This window comes from Aquila chrysaetos, chromosome 1 (genome assembly GCF_900496995.4).
Source record: "Aquila chrysaetos chrysaetos chromosome 1, bAquChr1.4, whole genome shotgun sequence".
Taxonomy (NCBI): domain Eukaryota; kingdom Metazoa; phylum Chordata; class Aves; order Accipitriformes; family Accipitridae; genus Aquila; species Aquila chrysaetos.
The window spans coordinates 51472840-51500788 of NC_044004.1; the positions used below are offsets into that span (position 1 = coordinate 51472840).

A 27949-nucleotide genomic window follows, 5' to 3' on the forward strand; every position below is an offset into this window, starting at 1 on the left:
ATCATGGCACATACAATAGACTAAATGCATATTGATACAATAGTACTCCAGGAAATCAAACACATGACAGTCTGGATGATCTGTCCAACAGCACAACTCATATCTGTGCTATTTTTTTTTTACTGTGAAGCACTTCTGTACAATGCTTGACCAATCATTATTTTGTATATTCACAGCTGAAGAACCATCCAGTATCCCTCTGACAAGAACATGCTGCTCCCTGGCTTTTTACTAATATCACAATCATGTTAGTACTGATGATCAAGAAGTGGAATAGAGTATTCAGTAAGAAATCTGGCCATGCACCAAATTATCTCAGATGTTCAGTCTCCACACAGTCTTGAAAAACAAAACTGTTTATATGGCATAATTAAGTACTCAAAGTCCAGAACAATCTTCAACAGGAAGCAGAATAGAAAGCAAACACCAAGTAAATGGAACACATATTTTTCTGTTAAGTAGGTTTGACTGACAACATCATCCCTTACTGTCTTGCCCCATCCTTCCTTGCTGTACTCACCCTCAAAGAGTGTCAGATCATCCTGAGGTGGCTGAGCAAAGCGAGACAAAAACTTACTGTCAAAGGAAGTAAGAAAACTCAATTGCCGCCTTTGCCCAGCTGCCACCAACCCTCTTGTCCCTAATAAATTCTAGTTTCTATAAAATCTTGCCAAACTACAAGATATACCAGGTTGATCAAAGAAACAATGTTACAAAATAGAACTCACAGTTGACAGGCTCAAAACAGCCCTTCTTCATGCAGACAAAGACACATATCAAATGGGATCAAGGGATGAATTTAACAGCCCCCAACACTGTTCTTGCATAGCCAGAATATGATGTTATTTGCTGCTCTGTACTATTTGAATCTTATCCACCTATTGCTTGATTTCTCTGGAGTGGAGCACCTGCCCAGATGACTAATGCTGACTCCCCCACTAAAGTAGAGAGGACAACCCTCAAGATGCTATGCAAGAACAATACAAAGAACAAAGAACAAAATATTTTCATGTCACATTTTAAAGCCAGAAAAATTACACACCCCATTTATTTCCACTCTCTAGAAACTTGTTTCTAATCATTATTCAATAATGCCTGGTGGCAAAACTCTCTTTTTTTTTTGTTTGTCAAGGACAATTACTATAATTTCTTTCTTATATACAACTTTACCATATGACAGTCGACATTATTAACAAAAATTTGAACACTGCAGCATGCATTGCTCCAACAGTAAAAGCTAAGCAGAAATGAGTCACAACTGTTCTGAAGACAGAGTCCAAAAAAACCTGGTAAAAACTCTGTATGGAAATATCAAATATCCCAAGGACTGATTTTGCTGAACGAAACTATGCACTCCTTGTAGCCAGTCTACTTAGACAGATGACTGAGAAAGCACATGATTAATCAGAACAACTACAAAACCATGTACTAGCATTGCTAAATACTCTAGTTGCACGTCACCAGTTACATACATACCTGTGTATGTAGTTTAGATTATTTTATGTTATCAATATGCCCATTCACTTCTGCGTGTTTTTCCTGCAATAACCTGTCAAATGCTGAAATTCTTCCTTATTTCTTGAGTAGCCCCATGGACCACAGTTCAGTTCACCTGGTCACCAAAGCACTACTGAGTGGCTGAAGAATAGAAGAGTCTTACCCTTGATGCGCTTCTAGTATTAACATTAATGTATTAAAGCAATTAAGCCTGTCTAGCACTCCTGGACAAAGATGATCATGAGAAGCACGCACTCAAGTGAACAATTCTTTCTCACGCACACGCTACTGGCAAATGTGTGTCCCAAGTCTTCCCAACGCTAGTCCACAGAGCATGCAAGTGTTGGACTCTGGTCTCCTGCCCTTTGATTTTGGAACTGAAGCAGGCTGTGCTTCTCAAGAGCCACAGTTCAATTCATCAGCCAAAAGAGGAGCTTCTTGGTCAGGCTCCCTCACTCCTAAGCTTCTGTAGCTTCCGAACTTCTGTTAGCTACTCACTCCGGAATAAGCGAGGAAACTTCATGCAATGCTTCATTGTGAGAAAGACAGCTCCTCTGATACAAAGATAAACAGGATTTCTGCACTTCTTTGCCCCCACCCTCAAATCAGTCTCAAATGGTGGCACATGCAGAATGACATTTTGTCAAAGCACGTGTATTCTTCTAACAAAGAGAGCCAGTGATCAACAGATAGTTGGGCGTTTTGAAAGACAGGCCACAATGTCTGGGGATGAGCCAGCCAAATTCCTTCCTCCCCTCCAGAAGAGATTTAAAAAAACCAAAACAATCCAATGCAACTCAGATACCACAATCTGAAATTACATGACAGTCTTACAATAAGGGACGTTACGGATGACATACTGTAACACAGTAAAGCTCTTCATTAACATACTATGTACAGTAGCTTGAAACACAGTCATGATTTTAACAGCTACATTGAAGTGATTTTTGCAAGCAGTGGACAGTTCATGTCAAAACAAAAATTACAAATTATTACAAGTTTTCTTCCTTCTGAAAAATCTTTAGTAAATGCTATGACAGGTATGTTTTTCTCCCTGAATGCCAATATGCTCAGCTAAATGTAAAGAAAAGCCCAAAAGTCAACATGAGATCTTACTTCTCTTGGACCATCACTATATTTAATAAAGACGTTTCTAGCCAAACTACATCTTCTACTTCATCTTTCTCCTGCATAGCCACTCTGGATAAAAATCACGTACCTGTTTACACCTGGGCAAGCAAGGTAGCCTTCGATAGATTTAAATAACTGAAACTGAGCATTAGAGTAATAAAAAAAACCTAGTTTGACTTGTATGTTGATGATTTGTAAGAAAAGCAGGAAAGCATCAATCCAGTTCTGATCTCCTACCAGTCTACCTGGGAGGTCAGGCGCAGGAAGTGGTTACAACTGTGGTATACACGCAACAAACACTCTTGAAACAGTAAAAATAGATAAGAGGAGAGACAACATTTAGAAGGAAATTTTTACACTGTTGAAATTGTTGGCATTTCCTTTGAGTGTCAGCATTGTGCCCAACAACGGACAGTCACTCCCCTTGCCATCCTGGTGAAGGGCAGATTAGTGTCCACCAATACAAGGTGGTCATCTTTACTTCCTCAGGATGGCTACAGAGATCATGACAACGGAGCAGGGAAGATAATGGCACAATATGATGTTGCACTGGACTGGTGAAATAGCTGGTCAAACACTATGCACCCCATGCAAACCAAAAGGATAGTTCTCCTCCACAGGACACAAGAGTGTTTGCAAGAGACTGACCTAAGGCCCAGTATGAACAGATTTTAACTCACTGGAAATTTTAGAAGGTATTCAGATTTTTTTAAACTTAGATAATTAGTAAACACATACAAGACATGTAGCTGTAGATTTTTCTTAAACTCATTAAACTTTGAAAATTACTTTTCTCCTTCCTTCATGCTTACAAACCCATTCAAATACCAGATCCTCAGAATCTGACTCAGTTGAACCTAAGATAACACTTTCTTTCTCCTTGGGGTAAGGGGTACTAATTAGGTGAGCTAGTGACATGTCAGCAACACAGAATCTAGCAACAGTTGGGCTGATGTGATGGTTTGCACACAGCTCAAAATACGCTTCAGACATTGAAGGGTGGGACAGGAAAGCAGTAGAAGAGGACATGACATGATGGACACTGTACAAGTCCTTTCAGATAAATAAAAATCTTCAGCCAAATCTGTGTCCCTGAAAAAAAAACACTCAAAAGCGCTGCTTTTCTAAATGAAATCAGAACATGCAAAAACTCCAGTTTTAAGTGTTAGGATGTGATACTCAAAAGCAGTCAACACTGTTCAAGTTCTGCTCCAAATAAGTCTCCTGGCATTTATCAATGAGATCAGCATTAGGACTGATGCAGAGCGGTTATAAAAAAGAGTCTGAAATGTAATCTCTTCCTTCCATAGGATTAATGTTCATGACCAACGTTTGCCAAAAAGGCAAAACATCAGCCTGAAATATTCAAGTTCCAGGGCAGCTAGACTTCAGAGCCACTATTTTGCTGGCAAAAAATGAGCAGCTGGGTGTAAGAGAAAGGTAGAATCCATTGCACATCCCGTATCATAGGCTAGGCCCTTTTTCTTCCCTGTTCCCAGCAGCCAAGGAGCAGAAGCAGAGATTTCTGGACGGGGAGTTCTGTGCCAGCATCCCATACCCCAAGGAAACAGGATTAAGAGGTTGCCTCATGGTGCTTGAATGTTAGGGGAATAAAAGAGCTGCCTTCTCTGATGCATGGCGACTCTTCCCACACTGTCCCCCCCAAGTTCCCTGACCATCGGATCTCCTCTACCCAGTCTTTCCATCCTTCCTGAACCCAACTCATTCCCACCATCTGCTTTGTTGCCACAAAATAGACTTCTGCTAGCTAGAGGATGCAGAGAAAAACCTCAGAGCATTTCAGAGGAGATATCAATACTAGGTAAAAGAGAAACCTGTTGTTGCATGTCCTAGAACAGCAACACATGCTTCTAGATATAAAACTACTTGCCTTCTGCCTCTCCTTCCCCCAAAGGATAGTTTGGTAGTAAACCTTCCCTTACTACAGGATAAAACAGATACAGGGTGGCAGAGGTACTAAGAAGCATATGACCATGAATGCCAAGCCCTGCCTAGAGAGTTACACTAAATGCTGTTGAGCAGACTTGCTCACATTCACCTAAATGATTCAGGTACTTTCAAAACAAAGGAAGAGCTTGCTTTCTCTCTCTCTCTCTCTCTCAAAAAAAAAAAAAGGTAAAAGAAAATAAAAAAAAATAATCAGTGTTTAAAAACCTAAAGACTTGAAACATTATCATTCCACAGACAACTCTGACCAGGTCCTAATCCTCTGTGCATCTTCATCCTGAAATCAAGAGAGCCTTTGACAGAGCATCCACAGCTATGATCAGTCTTTGGCTAAATTTGCATAAGATTTCTAAAACAGGAACAGATCCTGACATGGGATGAACATTTACGAATTGTACACACAACACCTGACATAAGGGTAATTTTCTTTCTGATTTCTCCCTGTAAATAAAGAGCATTGTGGAACTGATCAAGGTGTTTAATATAGTGGTAGCACAAATTTCAGAGCTGCAGGGAGAAGCAGTGATAGAGTTAAAGAGAAAATTTTATCTACCAACTTTGCAATCCATTTGAAATAACACAGTTTCGTACTTGGCTTTGTAACAATTAGCACAAAGAATACACTACAAGGCTAACAAGGTTTACCAGCAGAAATAAGGTGTGTCAGCAGCCTTCAACAGCATTTTGTCAAAGGATGCTGCCAGGTTGGGTTTAGCACCATCTGTCCTACTCAAAACAGTTACCTTTTTCTCCAGTCAACTTTAAACCCAAGATGCGCAAACAAAACCTGAAGCAACTGAATGTCCTTAACAGTCTGTAGAACACGCTAACTTGGAGATGACACCTTGACCGGCTACACTCATCCATTTTATTTCAAGTACGACCAATAGTTCTCCCTGTTCTTTTCTCATAGCCTGCATACCAAGAAGAATCGCTAAGCCTGATTCTTCTTCAGGAGGCCAGAAAAGGCTTCTGGTTAGTTGCTTCCCTTCCCATTATGTACAACACAAAATCTAGAGGTGTAAAACTGAGCTAAGGAACAAAGAATAGGAAAAGATAAATGAACAAATCCACTACCGTCTTCTTAACTGTCATCAAGGCGATTATTCCACTCCAAATAGATTGCAAAGCAAGGCCTAAGGTTTGCTTTTTAAACCGGTTTCATTACTTCTCCCAGGCTCCCCTATTTCTCAGTTTGGACAACAGCAGGCTTTTACAGCAGTCCAACCAGCCACGTTATAAAGCATACAGCTGAAATGAAGATCAGGGACAAATCTGCAGAGAGAGCCAAGACTTAAAAACCCTATCTCATAGATGCATAGATGGTGTGTAGGAGGTGGAAAGAAGCACTGCTAAATCTGTTACCTTTCCTGTGAATGATGAGCACACCACCCCTTCCAAAAATAGACTATGAAGGAAACATTATGCTGATGACCGTGAAAAGCAAGTTCACTACTCCGGTTTTGACAGCAGGTCAGCTGTATGCAAACACATGCCCTCCTTCAAAGCTACTAGAATAGCTATTAATTACGTTTTTAAAAAGTAAACACATTAAATTTATTGGAAATAATAATGTTTGAAAAAAATTAATCCTCATTTCAAGAAGCTGTTTTATAAATTCCAAGCAAACAAAAGGAAACAACTGACATAAACAAAGCTCCTAGTGGAAGTTTCCATCTTTCACCTGTCGGTCTGACAACCCTGTGCTACACTCTATCACAACAGCCATTACTACTCCCTCCTACCCTCACCCTTTAAATTTCTGCTATGCAAATATATGGTCATAACAGGGCAGTACATAGCTCTGTCTCCATGCTGTGGACAAGGAAGAGTGTTTAACTGCTAAATGCATTGGTCCGGCACAGTCAATCACAGCAAATGCACTTCAGACAAATTTCTAAGACCATGGTAGGGATGAGGAGGGGGGTGGGGGGAGAAATCTTTCTTCCATCTGAGGATCCGTGAGAAACACATTCATATTTACATCACCTTTTCAGTGACTTTTCTCTTGACCTGTTAGAATAATTTTCTCCAGAGAGGGAAATTAATTCAGCCTCCAGCTCCATTTGATCTCTGATCTTTCTCTACAAAATAATTTACATACAGTATGTCTATCTGAACTCTGTCAGTTATATCTTGAGGGATTTGTAAGATGAAATATCGCATGCATAAAATTAAAAGCGACCCAACCATTAAAACCGATGCTGCTAGGAGTCTGAGAAGAAGCATTTGTTCAGATCAACTACCCAAAGCATTAGCTAAGTCAGACAAGGGTTAAACAAGCATCTTAGAGTACAGTTCTTACATGGCCAAGATGTGCTCAGTGTTAAGTAATGAACTAAAGTGTTTGATGCCACAGTGTAATGTTATTATTTTTAATTGCCGTAAGTATATTCATTAGGCAAAGCGTGTTTCATGTGCACATTATCGTCTATAACCTGCATTTGGGATATAAATTCTACCAAACTGGCCAGTGACTGCATACATGCTTAGAATTAAACCACACATTTCAACACCTTTAAAGTATTAACTGATTATAAATTATTAGCTTGCTTAATTATAAATACTCCACATTAGAAGAAATCAAAAGCTCATAGTCAGTTCTTAATACTAGAACTGCTAACAGGTTTTACAGCTTCCAGCCTCCTTCCTAAAGGGTCACACAAAATTAAAAGAAGCTCCAAGTCTTAAAAGTCTTCTCTACCCTAGCTCAGTTGCCCTTGTAATTTCCTTCCCCAAGCATATTTTGCATTTCTAGCTGTAAAAATAATTTTCTTTAGATGTGATAGTTTGTTTCAACCACTGGCATCTTCTCTTCTTCAGCTTGAATGGACACTCCCTGTTAGAAATACTGTCTCTACAGATAAGAACACATTTCTTATGAATGACCCTCTCCCTGACATCTTAATTGAATTTTTCACACCACTTCAGGGCAATGCATGTCTGTTTAGACCAGAGTGTACCCTTTGGAATCTAAAATCATCACAAGGAATTAGTAAGAAAAAAAACCCCACATACTTCTTTACATATAATAGCACATGAAGAAAGGATTACATTTCACAATGAAAAGGTATAGCAAAGGTCAGACAAAAAAAGCCTAGAGCCTTTGCTTTGTCCCACAGCCCCAGAGAAGAAATATGGGTGGCTGACATAATACTGGCAGGGTATCAGCTGCTCTAGGTGATGCCCCTTCCACGCCGGATGGAGTGGGAGGTGGGACAGAAGGATTAAGCAGCTTCAAAGGCACAAATCCTGTTTTATGTGCTTGTGAAGGAAGTGCAGTTACAGACTGCTCCTCTTTCTGTTTGTAGCTAACCTACCAAGCAGGGCAAAAAAAGTTCTTTATTGGCTGTGTCTCCTCATCTTGAGCTTAATTTTGACTTTTCTGACCCAAGCCTGGCAAACCTCCTGGGCATGTGCTAACAAAGCATGAGCAAACAGCTCTGAAAGCTAACACCAAAAGCTCAGAGGGCAATCAATATGTCCAATACATTTCAGAATCAGGTTCTCTGCCTGCTTCACTCTTGCAAAAAGCATGGTTTTTTAGAAGACAACTTTAGCACCTTACACCTCCAGTTTCCTCACAGGGCGTATTTTGCATTAGACAAGCCACTGGCAAAAAAGGGTTTGCAATCTAAATTTTCAGATGTATTTGAGACATTTGATGTAGCTTTCTCCAGTAGCAAATTCCAGTCTCCAGATATATCATGGAAGCTTTTGAAACACTTTCTTTGAGACAAGTACTTAAAACCTGAAAAATTACTGGTAAGAATCCTTACACAGGCCACTTAACTTTCTCGGAGGGACAGATTGAACACAGCTGAAAGCAGGTAAGAGCCAGACAGTTTAATGACAGTTTACTGTAGGAAAGATGGGCCATCTCTTCTCCTTCATTATGTGCTAGCAGCTTTGAAGAAGTCCCAGACATCCACAGACTATGTACAAACTTTTATTTATTAACCCACAGATTCTTTAGGAAGTTCTATCGGTGGTAAAAATAGCCACCAAAATAACGTGTATCATATGCTCCTGGTATTTGCTGATTATCACTAGTCCTCACATAAACTTCCTTTCTACTAATAGTACTAATAATTAGGTAATCCTAATAAAAGCATTCTTCCTTCTTTCTTTCTTCCTCCCTCTTCTTAACCTACAGGTGGGGTTTATTTGTTTATGATTTTTAGGAGATGACATTGGATTGATATTCTGAAACTACAGATTAATCTATTTCTCCACAGAGACGTGTTTCCTCCACACTTTGGTCCCAAATCATTTTGAAGTTTATACAACCCTCACCACCACACCAATCCAGGACTTCAATCTGGCACTCATACCTATTAAGCATCCCACTGCAGTGCTTTGCTGAATAGAGACTGGCAGACATAAACACACATTGCGGTGCTTTGCCAAAATGTCACTCCAGTACCATAAACTTTCATTGCTAGCTAAAAAAAACCCCTCCAGCTGCAATGTTTGGCTTTTACAATATCAGCAAATGGCATCAGCTATCATCACAAATCCTCTGAAGATAATGACTTCCAGATAGGCACTGAATGAATCACATTTAAGCTCCTTACCTTCCAAGGCTTACACGCTTCCTCTTGGCCAGCAGAGGAAAGAAACACTGAAACATGGCAGAAGATGCTAAGGAGACCATTATTGTAACCCAGTAATGTTTGCAAGCTTATGAAACCTGTACCTTAAGTTGCACGAAAATGCTCCTATTAAGTTTGCCCAACTATCATGGGTTACATAAAATTACTTCCCATCTGAAACAGGCGAATCTTTCGCACAACAGTGGGCAAGAAAAGGAATAGTTGGCATGAATATGAATCATCCCCAAATGAACTTAAACATATTCCTCTCAGCAAACAGCACCTTCTTGAATATTTAACATGGGACTGACAACTACTTAGAACAGGAAAAAAAAAAAACAAACCATTTCTGTGGGTACTGCATGAAATCCCACAGGATGGATGCATAGGAAAGACTGGGACACTGAAACAGAACCGGTCCCACGTTAGCCTGGGAAACTTGCATAATGCAATGGCCATATACACGCAGGGGAGACAAACACAGCAGTCTGGAACGTGCTACAGGGGCATATCAGGTTAGTTAGAAAGGAAATTGGAGATGGAGGATATAAGAGGTGGAAGGGAGACTGGAGTAAAGAACACAAGAGGGAGGGAAAAAAGCATAGCCTGCAGACAAGCAAACCCTTATAATAAATGCAAAAGTCAGTCTTCTGGTAAAAGGATGGGGAGTGTCTTTTGCTTCTCCCTCACAAGTTAAAGAAAAAGAAATGAAAAGTTGTGTTCTGCTATCTCTGACATATGAACAATTCCTAGTGGAGAATGTGTTCACCCTTCTATCAGCTAGCAAACAATTCCTGTTCTTTGAGATTAAGGGAGATAGGCACATTCACTTTAAGGATGGGGGTACTTTATTTCCCCAGGGTCAAAGCTATATCTGTGGTTGAGCAATTGCTAGAAAACAAAAAGCAGTATGATGCCACCCCAAAGCTCCTCAACTTAATTCCTCCACAGGCAATTAGGAATACATTATGGTCAGAAGTAGTGAAGGCAGCAGGTAGACTCGGAACATTAGTCTGCACTAAAATGTTATCTCACAGCATGAAAGCCATTAGGAAAGCAGGAAAACTCATGAGACCTTTACATTAAACTCATATTTGTTCCCAAATTAATGAAGAGCAATAACCTCCAGGATATTTAGATAATACCACACACGTTTTCTTCCCTTGTGACTCAAGTTCTGCTCGAGTCACAGATGGCAATGCATGGAAATGCTTTGACACAGAGAACATGGTCTTCCTTTAAATACTGCTATTTTGCCCTCTGAGAAACAATACTGACAACATGCTCCAATGCAGGAAAGGCATTTTCTCTGCTAACCAGGAAGGGCAAGCACAGGTTGCAATTCAAAATCCTCCCAGCACTTCAACAGTCTCTTCAACAAACACAGAAACTCTAGCACTCTTACCTGGAGTCATCCATCTGTTTTTTCCCTGAGGACTGTTATTTTCTGTGCATATTCATCTCTGTCTTGCCTGGCCTAATTTTAAACATTTCAAATGGTGGTATTCAGAGTGAAATAAAATTAAGCTACTCATGTCCAGAAGTGCTACCAGAATGTGCACATACCTGCCAAGCAGGCAGTGACAGGTAAGATCTTATCATAAAGCAAAAGGAAGGTAGAAGAAAAACATGGGATTTCCTCGCTGGCTTTGTGACTTCTGTAGCCTTCCTATTTATCAACCTGTTCTCTGTGGGCATCATTAGCATATTTTACCAAATAAAATTGCTTGTAAACATTAGAGTCTACTTCAAGCACTCTGTACTGTTCTTTACAGTGCCATTATGTAGTATCAACATATACCAAGCTACATACGACGGGCTTGCCTATGTGGAAACCTCAAAGGAAAACAGAACTGTATTAATGTAATTACATTAAGTGGCCTCAACTGTAATTGTTGAATTTATTTTGGAAAAAAATTACAAATCATTGAATGAAAGCCACTTGCATTCCAATACAGAGCATTCATACAGGATCGTAATGCAATTTGACAAGTCTACTGACATTCATACCTCTGTACAACCTAGATGATTCCTGAGCTTTCCCATCCAAAAACTGTGTGCACTGTCATGAGGGGGAGATTTGACTGTGTACATAAAGCAGATTCAAAACCTTAATATTGCCTACCTATGGGTGCCTTATTATTTATAATAAATCAGTTTCCTGTTTCAAGAATATGGATTAGCTTTACAGAATTGATGTTACAGATGTTTTAATACAATACACCATCGTTAATTCTGCGACCAGTAAGAAAGGCCCTACCAAAATAAATCAGTCCAGCTATGCTACAATCAAAGAGATATGTCAGTTCACCGACAGTCCTACTTCCTTCATTAATTCAAAGAAACAGCTAAGAAATGCTTTCTCTTAAGAAGGGTCTTCTGTGATTCAGCTCCTGAGCAATGTGGATCCCCTAACGGGGAACCTCTCTCCTCATTCTTCCATTCTCAATCCATCTACATACATTAAAAAAGGAAACATTGCTAATTGTTGCTAATATCTGTTCTGTTTTGCAGCAGTCACTCATACATTATGCACGGATAAAGAAATAGAACAGTAAGGGAAAAAGTAAAACCTATCTCAAACTATGTGCTCTTCACAAGTTATGATTTAAATAGAAATATGAAAGCAAGTATTGTCTGCTTGATGTTTAGTTGTGACAACCTGAGCAGGCCTTCTCCTATACATCAGCTAAAACACTTTGGCTTCCTTGAGGAAGATTTACTGTCTGCTAGTTATCCTACCAGAAACCACAGTATGCAAGCTTTCCAAACCACTGCTGTAATTGCTCCTACAAACCAAGCAAGAGTGTCACATCGGAACAGCAGTTGGGGTCACCCTGAACAACCCAAAATCCCACCCCTCTGCACTGCACCGCAAGGCAGAACTGGCATGGCTCAGCTCAAGTGTAGAGGGTTAGACCTCTGGCTGCTTAGCAGACTTGCTAGGGATTACATATATTTAATCAGAAACTTACCCATTCTCTACTGTGACCTTATATTAGAGCCATAAATGGCAAGAAGTCGTTGAGGGGGGCAATTAGATGTTGCTGCACCCTAGCAGCCTGCTTGCTCTACAGTGTCTACAGGAAAGTTATCATCTCCAGAAGTTAATTGGGTGGAGGCTATTTCTGCATTTGCCACACTAAAATCTTATTAAAGTTTCTTTGCTTAATCCAAGGCTTGAGTTTTTCCTCATAATAACTTCTAGGGGAGATGAATAAACCTGCTTATTCCAACAAAAGAGCAATGGTTTAAGTCTCATGTAACTTGCACTTACTGTCCTGCTTTTCATTTGGGTCTATTAGCCTTTTGGGACAACAGCTGCCCAAAAGCATAAAATGTAATGGAAAGGTGGAAAAAACTCCCTAACACCCTTTCTGAAGAAGTAAATTGTGTATGTCTGCTCAGTAGCTTTTCCTTTGTGTTTCTGAGCTAAGTTTTTCAAGATTAATCGACTCACCTACGGACTGCAAAGAAGATGGGCAACAGTCATCCTTTAACAAGCCAAGCACTCTGTAGAGTATACTGAGTGTGAAGATGGTCAGAAAACTAGGAGATATTAATATTCTATCAAAATGCACGGTTCCACCGAAACCAAAATTTTGCCATGATTAGACCTATTTCTGGAACCTTATTTACAAAAAAGCACATTAAAAAAATCAGTTTTTAAAAAGTTTCAAGAATTTTCCGTAGCATGTCAGTATTATGGCACAGTAGGAAATAAAATATGCAAAATATATCTCAAAGAGATAAAGAGACAAAATGAGAAAATGCCTGTTTGAGCTTCTTCAAGCACTAAGCAAGGCATTTATCTCATATGCAGGTAGCAAGGGGGCTACTAAAACAGTGATGGAGACTTTAACGTTAGGCATTTAAACTTCGGGGACTGCTACCCAAGATAACTTTGGTAAAAGCCAAATGTCAATCCCAAGTTTCTAGTTATTTCCACATAGGATTTCTACAGAAGGGTTTCTAAACAGATCTCTGCATTTTTTAAAGGCAAGATGTAAAGTGCAATAAATAAAGATTTCATATTCAGCTTTTTTTCTTTTTAAACTACAGGTGGTAATTAACACTTTTTTGGGAACACTTGGGAATCTTAGTTTGCAACAAGACAGAACAGAAATCTTTGAAAGATGAGATATTGCTTGCATTTCAAAATGGGCTTTTAATAAAGTAGAAAGGAAACCTCCATTCTGCCGCTGAAAAAGAGACGAATCTTCAGAGGCACTTACAGGGTTTGCATCCCTTCTCCCAGAAAGATTGCCCAAATGAACAAATAATAGCTGGCTGGAGTACACTGTGATGCTTGGTATCTTAATCAAAGCTAAGTTGCTCTCATTTCATCAAAATTAAAAGGTGTTTCATGATGTCTTTATTCTCAGCAGCGCACAATGTCTCATGGTGCTTCTGTGTAAAAAGGAGGAAAAATGCTCCTACATATTGGTATATTTGATTATGGTGATTCCCCAGTGTGGATTCATCCTGGCCCTAAGCGATGTAAAAATGGAAAAATTCAGTTGTTCATAAGACTAGCTATTCTGACCAAGAAAAGTAATAATACAAGAAATACTCTATACCTGTGGGTTCCACTGCACTGAATAGTTATGAGAACAGTGTTTGGCTTCTAACAAGTCCCAGGAAATATAGGATGGGATGAGGGGGAAGAAGATATGGCAAAGTTACCATCGCTTTCATACTTCTAAATTATTTTTCATGTTAAAAGCAATTAACAAGGCCTTTTAGTCAAATAGTATTTTCTATGGAAAAAAATGCCTAATGCCTAAACTGACAGTCTTCCCACTTATGGTCGTCTCTTCCCTGAAAGCTTGGTAATTAAACCAACGAGTTATATTATCTGTTCTGTAAGTATATTATCTATCTATACGTTATCTGCTACTGTAATTTTATGTTTGTGTTTACAGTGCTGTTTACTGTAAATGTTAAATTAAGAGACACTCTAGAAAGAAAAAGGACTTAGCACATATAGATACCAAACACAATCCATATAGATGATATGGATCCTAAACACGATAAGGACAAGGCCTGCTACTCTATTTACTTTAGTAAGATCTACGGCACAGAAAATCTGTCTAACTATGTCTTTGCATGGTACTCAAAGTACCTTGAGGTTTCAGCTTGACTGGGGATTTTAGTGCTAGAACAGTATAAATAAAATTATTCACTATAGAAATCACAGAACTTACCAACAGATTTATTCTTGAGATGCTAGAGAACCAAATGATGTGAATTTAGTGAGGTTAAGAACCTCAATTAGTTAATTACTTATCTGAAAATAATAAACTTTATAATCCACATTTTGTTCTCAGGCAATATTATACACTAGATATTCACTAACTAGTACCCCTCCATACTATCTGGATCTATACGCTCATACTAAGCTGAAAATAGAATATTCAAAGGATTTCACAGCTTTCTTAATTTAGGAAAAAACCATGTTCATTTCTACGGTAAATGTAATTATCATTAATCTTCCTTTTTTTTTTACTCAATATAGAAGCACACTCACACTGTACACAGAAATAAAACATGCACAGGCACAGAATAAATTTAAAGCAAATGTTTTATCTGTATAACCCAGTATTTCAGTTTATCGTCTTCTCTTAACAGAGAGAAGAAAGCATGAAAAACCAGGAAGAGTCCCAGTGATTACAAATAACAGCATTATTATGGGCAGATTTTAAATTAGGCCCAAATTTAACTAGCTTATAAAGAGTTAATCCATTTTCAATAGGCTCTATGCTAAATGCTAATGTGCATTAGAAATAATTTTTGAGTAGATGCATGCTGGCAATGCATGAAAGAACTTTTGGAATCTAAATAATCTTAAGAATTGTTTTGTCATTTATTAAAATGCTACTTGCAGCATGTTAACCCTTTTAAAATGAATACAATCTTCCTAGCTGCCACTACCCTTGCTGTGTTAAGCAGTGAGTTTCTGCCAAAGCGTAAATCCCCCAGGGCAGTCCTCAGATGGGCACTATCAAGTCAGCTCTGTCACTCACTCGTCTCAGCTGTCACTTTGCACTGCCTGCTTACACCAGCTACAGGGTGGGTAGGTGACAGTGTGGTGTGACAGCAGCCCTCCAGCCTGGCCTCAGTTGGATGGTTAAACCTGTTCTTCAGGGTCCAAAGCACACCAGCATTAAAGGCTGCACTAGGCAACCTTGAACAGACTTAGTGAGAAAGCATTGTGCCAAGAATCTGCTTCGTATTTCCTCTGCATGAATATTGTTGTATCCACAGGTAAAGAAACGCTACGACTGTTTTCAATGAGTTGAAAGTCAAAACCAGACTTCGATCAAGGCACAAGAAAAATGCCAGTCACCACGCAAGACTACAGGCTTTCACACAAGCGAGCAGATCACTAGTAGCAGATCCCAGCAATGACCATTAGTTTAGATGGGCTTCCAGACATGTTTTGAGGCAGCTGATACTTATTTCACAGTCCCTGATCCTGTAATTGATGGCAAAGAAGCAAACTCCTCCAGTTAGATGGAGGCTGAGTTTATAGCAGTTCACAGAATAGTTCAGGTTGGAAGGGATCTCAGGAGGTCACTGTTTTCTATGTTCAGTTGGAGGATTGGGACTCGATTATGTGGATCCGTGTGAACTGGAAGAAAACATTTGTCACAAGCTTAGAAGCCAACTAAAATAACAGATTATTGGCTAAAGCCTTTTAGTCTTCTGTGGAAAAACAGCCTGTAATCATGCTTCTATCCACTTTTAATGGATATGCTTCATTTGCAATTCCCTGTCAAATTCCATGACTTGTTTACACTATGTAAGCAGGGTAAGTGTTCATCTTGCACATGGGATATATAGCCATTTGCTTTAGGACAATCCCAAATAGATGTCCATAGGAAGAATAATCTGCCCAAGGCACTGCTAGCCCTACTTAAGCGCAAGGAATGAATTTGCTAGTTGTGGTCTCTTATTCCCAGTTTAGAGTAGACTAAAGATATCACAGCCTTAAGAGACATAACCTTATAGAGATAAAATACACAAAGTTACATTGATATTTTGATTATATACCTGGTTGGCACCTTCTCTTATTTCACCGAGACCCACCCTGTTTCCTACAAGGGACCTGTGTCCTACTGGTATTCTGAATGCCCATGCCTGGTCCCCACCCAACTGTCAGTTTACCTGGAAAATCCAAGAAAAATCAATCTTGTGTACCTCTGAACTGCACAGAAATGCAGAAATACTAGGCTGTAGAATATCTTTACATGATTGAATTTTGATGTTAACATTTTCGAAATGGCTACTTATCCCTTGCAAAAGCAGTAGGAGACAGAGAGGCAGAGCAGCCTGCTAGGAGCTGTAGATACTAATCAGCTAGCTGGCCATACTGCATAGATGACTGAGAACTTCATTCTAAAAATACCAGTATCAAGAAGCAAATGAATGGTTTTGCGTATCTAAAGAACAAAGCACCAGTTCAGAGTAATGATGTTATTTATAGGGCTATGGGATAATATGCATGTACGTTATGGATGTCCTTTAATTTCACAGATGTGATTTTATTCTGTTACAGCCATCATGACTCATATTTAAGCTTCACAATATACAGAACAGAATTAAATGAAAGTCAGCAGAGATTTGCTTCATACTCTATAATTATAAGGATCTATTTTTTTAATCTTAATATATACATATTAGGTATGGTCAATATTAAAGTAGGTAATTGCATGTTACGGCAATGATGTTCCTTATGACACTGAGTTTGAAGATCTACAAACAGAAAAAAAACATTCTCAGCGTAAAACTACGAAAGAGCTTTAGCAGAAACTAAGGGTATAGACTACTGTGGCCATGCCATGCTCATGTAACCCCTGGCAGTTCATTAGATACTCAATTTTGCAAATCTTCAACACAGCTTTTACAAAGGACCATGGCCACATCAAAAGCAACATTTTACTTATAGCTGAGTAAAAAAGGACTAAAAAGCCCCGCAGGAAAAATGCTCTGAAAGAGAATAAAACTGCTTGTGAGATGTTTTCAAGACCGATCCACCACAGTGGAGTGAATGCCTACCACAAAGTAATACCCCTTTTTTTCCCCCCCAAACTAAAGCACCAATAGGATTTGTCAGACAGACAGGAATTCACTTCAATAACAGATAATGATAAAGAAGACTTTTTAAGGATTCAATTTTAACAGCTCCTCTGGACACTAATTGGAAATAAGATACACCACAGAACTTCTTCATGCTAAATCTATGAGACACCCATATTTTTGTGCAAATACTAATATTCTTCATAATCCTATTTTTTTCTAACACTTAAATGTTCATACAGAAAACAGCACAAAAGGATGTATTTGTCTCTTCTAGGTTATTTTTGTCTCCAGACAACAATATACACATTTTAAAGCATTGTTCCCACCAGCTATTTGGGGTCACTTTTTACCCAGTGTAAGTGGAAGTATATAACTGCAGTGTATCAGCAACAAAAATGTAGTAACGCTTAGTATTATGCAAATACTTAATGCTCACCTTGGTGCTAGAATAAAAATATCTACAGAGTGTTTTATAGCATGAGCTAGAGCAAATTTAATCTGAAGAGTTCAGAACAGTTTGGAGGCATTTTTGAGTTTGTGTCACTATATTAATGGAAGATAGTGGCTCTATAGCTAGATCTAGACTTCAGATGCCATGTATGTAACCACTTAGTGGATTGGTACACAAACCCTTCTGCTCTTCGTCTGCAAAGGATACAAATTGTGCTGTTAAACCTGAGATTTGCTGCTTGACCTTTCAGCTCTAGCAGGGTGCTTTTCAATCCTGAGTTATTTGGAAAAAAGTTATCTTCCCATTCAACTGTACAGCAACCCTACAGCTGCTGGCCCCCAACTAGAGGCTGCCAAGTTCAGAATCAGCACTAGATCACACTTCCAACCGTAATGCAAACTTGCTAAGACTTTTCAGAATAGTAAAGTTCCATGCCCAATCCTACTCCAGTTCTCAAATCCTGGAAGTCACTCAAAATACAAGCTATAAACAGCAGACATTTTCTTTGCTGTTAATTCATTTAGCATAACACAAATCATCCTGCATTCATACCACTTGCAGACACAAAATAAAACATTCCATCTGCCCCTCAGTTCAGGGAGGCCACTCATCGTTCACTTCTTCACCTGGAAAAGACTGTAAATAAACAAACCTGTTTGGCCAACTGATCCTTCTTCACCAAGCCAGTGGCTGCAGCAATGTTCCCTGCTCCTTCCACTGTCTTCTGGGCCACCGCCGTCACTCCTGTCACCACAGCTCCCCCAACATTAGACACTTGCTCTTTGGTCTTCTCAGCCACTGAGGAGAAGCAGAAGATGGAAAAACACATTACAGTTCTGGGAGCTGTAAGCTTTTCAGAGAATCATTCTATCACTGACAGCCCAACATCATGAAGAGCCATAAGGTCATTACACTTTGTGTACCCCAAGTGGATCTTAAGAAATGAGACTATCCATCTGGTAACACTGGAGCTGCAGAGGTAAAAATAAGCCTTATTTGTGGCTCAATTTCTTCCATGTGAAAGACATTTGACATTTTCATTCATGCCTAGCTGTATGTACTTTAGGGAAGAAAAGTCATTACTTAAGGGCCCTTACTATGCCTAACTCGCTGTGTAACATGTAATAATTGCATTCAATATATCCCAGTTTGGAAATGCATTCCAATTAGACCACCAAACACTTGCTACATGTTACAGGGCATGGAAGACAAGATTTTTTTACATTAGACTCAAAAGCCATTGATTATTCTTTTATTTTTATTTTCTAAAATACACTTGATTAATAAGCAGAGCTACTGTTACTCAACCAGAGAATTTCAAATACAACCTTTTATCTGATTCTCTGAGAATTTTTGCTCCACTGCTGATGTGTCCATCTATAACATACTAATCTACAAAAAGATTGAATGCCAAAGATGCCAAAGCAAAATAGATTTATAGCTAACTTCCAAGATGCAGGGAAACAACAACTCATTTAGCCTACATGTACATCAGCAGTTGCCATTCTACCTTTCAGAATATCACTGGGTTCTTTCTGCTCATTCATCCCCAAGGGCTCTTTCTGACAGCAGCTTGCACTGTAGTGAACCGCTCTAAGAAAAGAGATGGGATGACTTCATGCCTTCAAGTTACATAGGCAGATTTTCAGCTAGAAACACATTTACTCATTTAAACAAGGGACTGTTCTTCAAAAACATCCAGCATATAGTTTTGTAATTTTAACTAATCCTATAATTTCCTCCAGCCCAAATCCCATCTGATCCATAAAATGTGTTCATAGCTCTATTTGCACCCTGAGCACAGGATGGATTCTGCTTGGCAGATAGACCACCCTTTTTTGGGAAGCACACACGAATAGAAGACTTTCTAGGGATAAATTAGATTTAATTCCTTACATAAAGAGTATCAGCTGCCCATATCACAGGGCATGCAGTATAGGTTGCTATGATTGACATTAAATAACAACAATTAGGAGAAAGCTAGAAAGGTACAACATGTGCCTAATATGTGATTTTTATTAAAGACCCAAATAATATATATCTGCTGACTGAAAATGGAGGCAGATCATTTAACGCTCATTCTAACTAAAGTTAGTAACCGATTGAGTATTCCCTCTGTTACGACCAAAACCAGAAGCTTTCATTATAGAGCAGGACAACAATGGTCTGAAATTAGAAACAGAAAAAGTCTGTTCCAAATATCTTCCAACCTATACATGCTAATAAGATACAAATTCACAAGAAATTTCATTGTATCCATCCAGTACTCTATTGCCGTGCTTTTTCCAGAAAAAAAAAATCAAAAGTGGGCTTTGCTGAAAAGCAAATGTTGCCCTCAGGGAAGGTTTGACATAATGCTAGCAAGTGTAGAAAGACCTCTGTTAAGATGCCCCATTTGATTATTACCAGCTACAGACTATAAAAAGCTCTGGATTCTACACATAAAATTTATATAGGAAGTTTTTCACTAGTTCTTGCAAACACATATCTTAAGGTGTGTGTCCTAGTAACACGTCATATCTTCCAAAGAATGTTAAGATCTGATTGTGCATGGAGTCTTTCAGAAACAAACTGAGAAATGTCATGAGATGGAAACTTGTTAACACTTTCATATTATTTAGAATGGCAAGAAGAAATCTCAACAGAGCTATGTAAAAAAAGTAGCATCTCGCAAAAATACGTTTTAAACTGATATTCTCCAAGAAATGTAAAAAATAAATAAAAGAAAGAGATGTGTTTTGGGTAAATTTCAGTATTGCTTTTTATTTTTCCTCTGTCTCATTAGTTTTCTGAGAGAGAAGGAAAAAAGAAAAAACAAACCCAACAGAAGATACATAAATCAAGGTCCTTTTCCTTGTATGGAAGTGACATATGCTATTTTGAAAACTCCCTCTTCCAAAATACGTTGAAAGGCAGAACATTTAAAAGAGACAAATTCAGCAGGCTCGGTGCTGACAAAGGATCACACGCTCAGCTGCTCTTGAGCGGACTCCTTGCTTTTGATAAAATGATAAAGCATGGTTGCACTGTGTTCATTGTCAATAGTCATAATTACTTTCATTATCTCAAGATCTTAAAAAAACTGCACCTCAAAAGCAAAATATCAAGAAATACAGTGAAATCGAATGCATTGTGGATGCTGCAATATAAAACACCTAACTCCTGATGCCACTATCAAACCCACATTTCTCAGACTATGTTGTCATGGCAAGTATGACCACCTACCAAGAGTAACTACCCAGTGGCTGCCATTCCCACTATTAGTGTTTTGGGAAGGCTCTGTCTGAAGTCTGTTTTCTCCTCCCAAACCCACATTACCCTAGAAAGGGCTTAGCACATGCAAACAAAAAACCCCAAAGAATCAGGCCACTAACACTGTTACTGGCACAACAAGAAGATACCTGATAGAAGGAGTAACAAAAGCAGTACATTTAAGATTGCTTTTATTTCAGACTGTCATGGTTTAACTCCAGCCGGCAACTAGGCACCACACAGCTGCTCGCTCACTCCCCCCTGCCCAGCAGGATGGGGGAGAAGAGAATTGGAAGGGTAAACGTGAGAAAACTCATGGGTTGAGATAAGAACAATTTAATAATTGAAATAAAATAATTTTAAAAAGTAGTAATGAAAAGGAAAATAACAAAGAGAGAGAGATAAAACCCAAGAAAGACAAGTGATGCAAATGAAAACAATTGCTCACCACCAACTGACGGATGTCCAGCTAGTCCCTGAACAGCGGCCCCCCAGCCAACCTTCCTCCTCGTTTTATTGCCGAGTATGACGTCATATGGCCTGGAATATCCCTTTGGTCAGTTGGGGTCAGCTGTCCCAGCTGGGTCCCCTCCCAGCCTCTTGTGCACCCCCAGCCTACTCACTGGTGGGGCGGTGTGAGAAGCAGGAAAGACCTTGACTCTGTGCAAGCACTGCTCAGCAATAGCTAAAACATCCCTCTCTGTGTTATCAGCACTGTTTTGGTCACAAATCCACAAGATAGCACCATACTAGCTACTATGAAGAAAATTAACTCTATCCCAGACAAACCAGCACACAGACATAGCATAAGAAAGCTGACACAGGAGGTACCATGAAAGCTCTCTCGTACACTGCTTCAGAAATCAGAGTCATGAAGATAAATGCAGCAAACTATACACATTGCACAGATGAGCAAAAGCACTCATACTAGTAGGAGAAAGAGAGAGTTTTCTTTCCTGTCTCTAAGGAATACCTAAACACCATCAAAGTCCCTTTTACCAGAGTGACTTTGTAAATAAGCTCCAGCCTGGTGACCCTTCAGCTCTGAAACCCTAGCAACAGGAGAAGAAAAAACAAAATAGGTTTCCAGCCTCATGTATTTTATTGCTTACACTAAGTAGTAACAGGGGAAAAGCATTAAGTGCACACAAACAAATCAGTTCAGAATGCAGGGGGTTGATAGCAACTAATTAAATTAATCTGAATACCTGGTTGTTTAATGATCTTAAGCCATTAAGTCTTTCTAAAGTTGATGTCTGCTTTTCATCACGGTGCTGAGAAACAGAGTAAATCAGCTTCTGCAGAGCTCTGCCGTGCAATGACCTGATTACTTCTGTCCATCTATGCAGAGACTGTCCATTCCAGTAAATGATCCTGGGATGGTGTACAATGACCATGCGAAGACTAACTTTGAAACTGAAGTTCTAATACTGACTATAGTACTGTGCAAAAATTATTGGCATTGAAGGTTTCTTTTCCCTACTTTTTATAGACAACTGGGTAACATATGATATCAATATAAAACCTTTGGAGCAATTCAAAATGAGAACTAATTGCTTTCAATTTAGAACAAGAAAAGTGGATGAAAACCACAGGATTTCTCTGAATTCATGAAATTACTCTTACTGCACTACATATACTTTTGAACGTGTATTTCAGACAATAAGGTTGCCTTAGGTACTTGAAGAATTCATTTACAAAGAAGCCATAAATACATGGGGCGTTCTTTAATTCATACAATTTACTGAAAGATACCTGATGGAGTTAAAACAAACACAACAGGAATACCAATGACTAAGAATGTTAAGAAGAACAAGAAGGATCAGATAAAGAATTAAGCAAAACACTTGCTTATGGTTCGTAACTGTTGATATTGTGTCTTGACTCAGCTTCAGGAAACAGACACATGGTTGAAGTATCAAGGGCTTTTTGGCCGTGATCTTTTGTACAAACCAGTGCTTTACTTTCATTATCAGGAAATAGACTGTAAATATTTCATCTTTGATACTATACATTTCTGGACACTTATCCCTGGGAGATAAGCAAGACTGATGAACTATGCATTTACAGTCAAAGGCCAGTAGACATGTTAATTAGGCAGGCAAGTCAGATACACAAGCTAACACCCCATAAAACCAATAAGCAAAGCTACTTCATCTTCAGAAGTTCTGAGAAAGCGTGACCTGACAAATAACATGCTCACCATATTCCTGCGAATCACAGCCTGGCATCCTCATTTTACAGTGTCTTGATGCCACTAAAAATCTGTCTAGTATTTCTGGGTTTGGAAAGCAACTGACTGAAAAGTGTATTTAGTTATTCAGCACTTTGAGGTGCATCAGCTCCCAGTCCCTTTACCAGCAAACGGTTTTAAACCACAAACTATTCAAAAATAGCAAAACTAGCAAGACCTTGGAACTCAGACAGTAAGAGAGGACTGACTGCACAACTGTGAGCACACACTCATTTTGATCTGTGATTTTAGTTTTTAGTTTGCATTTGACTGTCTCCAAGCTCTTGAATCATTTTTATTTACATAAAATGTGTTATTTCACCTCAGGTTGCACATGATATTAACACACTGGTGCATCATAAGACCACCAGAACCGGCAAACTCCTAGTCCTATGAAAAGAGACAAGTAGGTCTTTACAAGTGCCCTAAAAGGCAGTTTGTCACATCAACTTTAATAGCATTGATTTAAATGGATTTGATTTCTAAGACTTTACTAGCATTTCTCAGTATCTTCATATTATATCTCATAGCATCACTACAGTGAACCCAAATCTGTTTTTACCTACCTTCCCTGCTTGCCAGAACAACCCTTCATAGACTTGCAATTTTTTAAAATTCTTTATTTTTAAAATATGTGCCCAAGCAATTCCTCTGTTCTTATACTACCAAGCCCATCCTGTTTCATTTTAGAAACCGTGCTCTCTGGATTTTGCATTAGGTCTCCTCGTCTCACTGCCACATTTCAACCTGCATGCCCTCTATTCATTTTCCATTTTCATTCAACAGCCGAACTCCTTTCAAACAGTTTAATAGGCCAGAAGGAAGCAAACTGTGGCACAGAACCCATTATTCCCAAGCTTTGGGTGTTTCACTTTGTGTCACCCACTTCCTAAAGCGGGTGAGGAGTGACCACTGTTCTGCCTAAAATTAGCTGTAACTTTTCTGAATTTTCTATTCATAGGCACAGCACATAACAGATGTGCTCTCCTTATGTTTGGCTTTATAGCCTGTTTTGTATCTTGCAGAACAAAATTTAACAACTTTTCAAACTTGGCAAAAATTCTATTCATCTACTTAAAATTTCCTGTCTCACTACACATATTGCAATCAGATAAAGATGGATACTCGCAACATTCGAGATCGGTTGTTTCTCGCAGAAGGGAAAGCAGCTCCCCACTAAGCAGGCCTACTACAGAGTCCCAGCACTTCAGCAAGTTTCATACATGTGCAAATGCCCTTGACTTTTATCTACCACAGCCCAGCTTGGTGAACATCACCTCTATTAACTTGCTTGTTAGTGCTGTCACTTGCTGTTCCCACATCTGTGATGACATTAGATATATGTGTCTCAAATCTCATTCTACTGCAATCCTCTACTGGTTATAGTAATGATCCCTCTGAATATTTCTCTTAATTGAGGTCTAACAAGCTGCGATTTCAAACCTCGTAACAACCGCACGCATGTTCAGCCTGAGGCTAAACTCTGAAGGACTATCATAGATGTTCTGTTCAGTTTTGTTACTAAAAATACTCTTGACTGAATTCTCAACCATTTATTTGGGTTGTGATATTAAGTACTGCCATTTGTTGACCTACAGTTGTTCATCCTTTGCATTGGCTTATGTGAGCACAGGTGAATGATACACTGGCTGTACACAAAACGAAAAGAAAGAAGAAATCCTTTTCTACTCCCTTACTTATTTGTTTCCTAATTTCTTAGGGGGAAAAACACCTTAAAGTTCTTGGCCATGCATTTTCTTCACATCTCCAGAAGTCCCACATTCTACAGCAGAAAATTACACATTCTATTCAATGCACTATGGTCAGCTGAGGCTTTCCCGCACTCTGTAGAGATCAAAGACTTCCACTCATTTTGCCACTTACTACGAATTATTGGTTACTGGTTTCAGTTCACACCTAAAACGATCCCTGCAAATCAATTTAAAATGTGAATTTACTCTTCTTCTGTGTAGAAACGCTAATGTCAATATACATGCCTGGCATTAACTTCAAAGTTTGCAAGCGCTGTTGCTGCTGAGAGATTAGTAGTTCTAAAAAAACGCTTCAAAACCCTCATAACTGTGACAAATTCAAACCAGTTTATCAAAACTCTAAAATTTGTTTCTTTCCTACAAGCTATTTCCCTTCGATCTTCCCACCCAACCAGCTCCAGCGGGACACACTGATGAGCCACACCGACCTTGTGGGACCAGAGGGGGTGACAGGGCACGTCCACCCTGCAGCGGCAGCATGACCGTGGGTGCCGCAAGCACACCTTGCCTGAAACTGCACTACCCGCGCGTTGCTGGAAACAGACCTCAGGCTGGGATGAAGAACCACTAAGAGTACAGGGCGTACTCGGCTATTAAGCTCCCGGGAGAAGCCGCCGGCCATCGGGCGGGCGCCTTCCGCCGCTGTAAATCACCCGCGCGGCCGGCCGCAGGCTCCGCCCCTTGCCGGCTCGCCCAATCAGCGGGCCCGGGCTCAGCCGCGCGGGGGAAGGCCCCACGCCGCGCCGCGGTCTGCCCCCGCCGCCGCCGCCGCTCGTCGCCCTGCGGGGCTCGGTCAGTAGTCACGCCGTGCTGCAGTTACACGGCCGCCAGCTTAACGGGAGCTGGGGTCTGATCGCACAGGCTGCGGTGAAGAGCAGCGATCGTACGACGGGGCCGAGTTGGCGACCGCGGAGGCGAAACTCCGTTTTGCATCCCAGCTGCACCGTGGGCAGTCTAAAAGACTTCAGCGCGGACACGCTGCTGACCTCGTCCGCCTTAACTGCGGACGCTCCCTGTGGTTTTTCCTTCCTACCTACCTCTTGCAGTCCCTACTGTATGAAGGAGGCTCCTTCTGCGTTATTTTCCCTCCTTCGTGTGTTGCAGTAATTCCCGCCTCTCCCACTAGCATCGGTCCCGTCCGACTATGAGCTCCCAAATCAGCAGATGAAAGTCCTCCTGACACACGGCCAGCTCCGTCCCTCCCCCCTTTGCCTTCCTCAGTCCTCCTCCAGCGGCATTCCTCTTCTCCAGATCCGCCTTTGCTGCCTCCTCGGCTCACAAGGAGGCAAGCCTGGGCACCCAAGCCAGGCTTGCAGTTTCTATAGGTCAAAGTTCTTCATAGCAAAAAAGAAACAAACAAATAAAATTAAGAAAGACCTCACTTTTTTTATGCCAATTAGTTTATAACTTTCCAGCACCGAATAGTTCACCTTTGGCAATAAACAACAGAAAGACGCTTGATTTATCTATTTCCACAAAAGCAAGTTATTTCCTTCTGTTTAGGAATCTGGTTTCGTTAGTCTCCTGGCTCATACAAGTACAGCTTGACTTTGATTTGGGAACTTCCCTCAAAAAACCCTTCTCACATACAGCTATATTAAATTTACATATTTGATTGTAAAACAGTGTATGCGTTTTGACAAAATGAATGTTGCTTTCTGCCTCTCAATTGTTCTATGTTTTTCTATGATTCAGAAATTGGAGCGCTCTCAAAAAAAAAATACACAGAATTTTAAACAGTTAAATGGTTGGTTAATCAAATGTAGGAAAGCAGTTGAAATTAAGAGATAATTGTCTTACCTGTTGTGACACCATGAACAACTCCTTCCTTGGTCCTGGAACCTAAACAAAGAACAATATTATGTTGAAAATACATGTCTTAAGTACTGGTAAAGCCTAGATGGGTGATAAAGAGGGATGAATATACAGATTACATACAGTTGCATACAGTATTTTCTAAGATTATTAAAATTAATTAAAGAGAAATTCAATCTGAGGGAAAGGGCAAAACCATCAATAAGCAGCAACTGCGTGAATGTGTATTGACTGTGGAAAAGGTGAATAACACTGGGAACACTTCTGCAGGTTTTTTTTCTTGTACATACTGACTTCCTTGCCATTTTCTTAATAGCCGTGTTAATTAAGCCTCCCACTTTGCAAACTCACATGGATGACTCCGCACAGAAACCATGTTGCTGTTAACATCCTAAGAGGCTAACGCATGTCTTTGCAGATCAGAGCCCAAGTTTCCAGAACATCCTTACAACTTCATCTTATAACTCTTCTCCAGATCTCAGTTTGAAGGTGTTAACAACCATTATTGAAATACAGAAAGACCTAGAGGTTAAAATCATGGGGAGCTGGTAGTGCTAGCCAGATTTAGACAAAAATTAATCTGAATGGGGAAACATTAAACAGTAGATAGGATTCAAACATGAAAATGCCACCGGGGTCAAACCCAAGGTCTGCCGCATCCAGTGTCCTCCTTGCCACAGGCACATGTGACAACATGTAAAGACTCTGCAGACAGCAACCTAGAGCTAGTACTAGACTGAGACGTAATGCAAGACCTGTGCAAGCAATGTCACTCTGCCACCCTGAAGACCAAACCGTATCTGGAACACCCATGTAAAAATACCATGACTTGTTACCACTCTGCATGAAAGGGAACAATCTCTCATGTCTTCAACGGGAAAAGAAACAAATTAGCACATATTGCTGTTGAAGGCCTAACTCCACGTCTTTCTCCCTACCAGAGCTCTACTTGTCCTTGTCAGGTTTTATAACCTGGCTACATTTCAGGGATTAGTAGCCATCTGTGGACTATGATGCTTGACAATGTGCAGTTAAGCATTACAGAGACAGAGTTCATGGCTCCTAATTTATCATCTTACCCTAGTCTGCCAGAGATAGGATGTCTTTTTTTTTTTTTTTTTAATTACTAACACAGAAGTTACCTTATTTG

At 39.7% G+C, this 27949-nt stretch overlaps 1 protein-coding gene across 1 annotated transcript in view; it reads right to left on the reverse strand.

Annotated features, from left to right (window-relative positions):
* The window catches only part of SNCA (synuclein alpha), a 72591-nt gene that overhangs the window by 37154 nt on the left and 7488 nt on the right, over positions 1–27949 (reverse strand). Inside the window, exons 3-4 of the mRNA XM_030021385.1 lie at positions 26785–26826; positions 18380–18525 (exon numbers count right to left, since the gene is read on the reverse strand). Of these exons, the coding sequence (XP_029877245.1) occupies positions 18380–18525; positions 26785–26826 (188 nt within the window). The remainder of the gene's footprint in view (positions 1–18379; positions 18526–26784; positions 26827–27949) is intronic.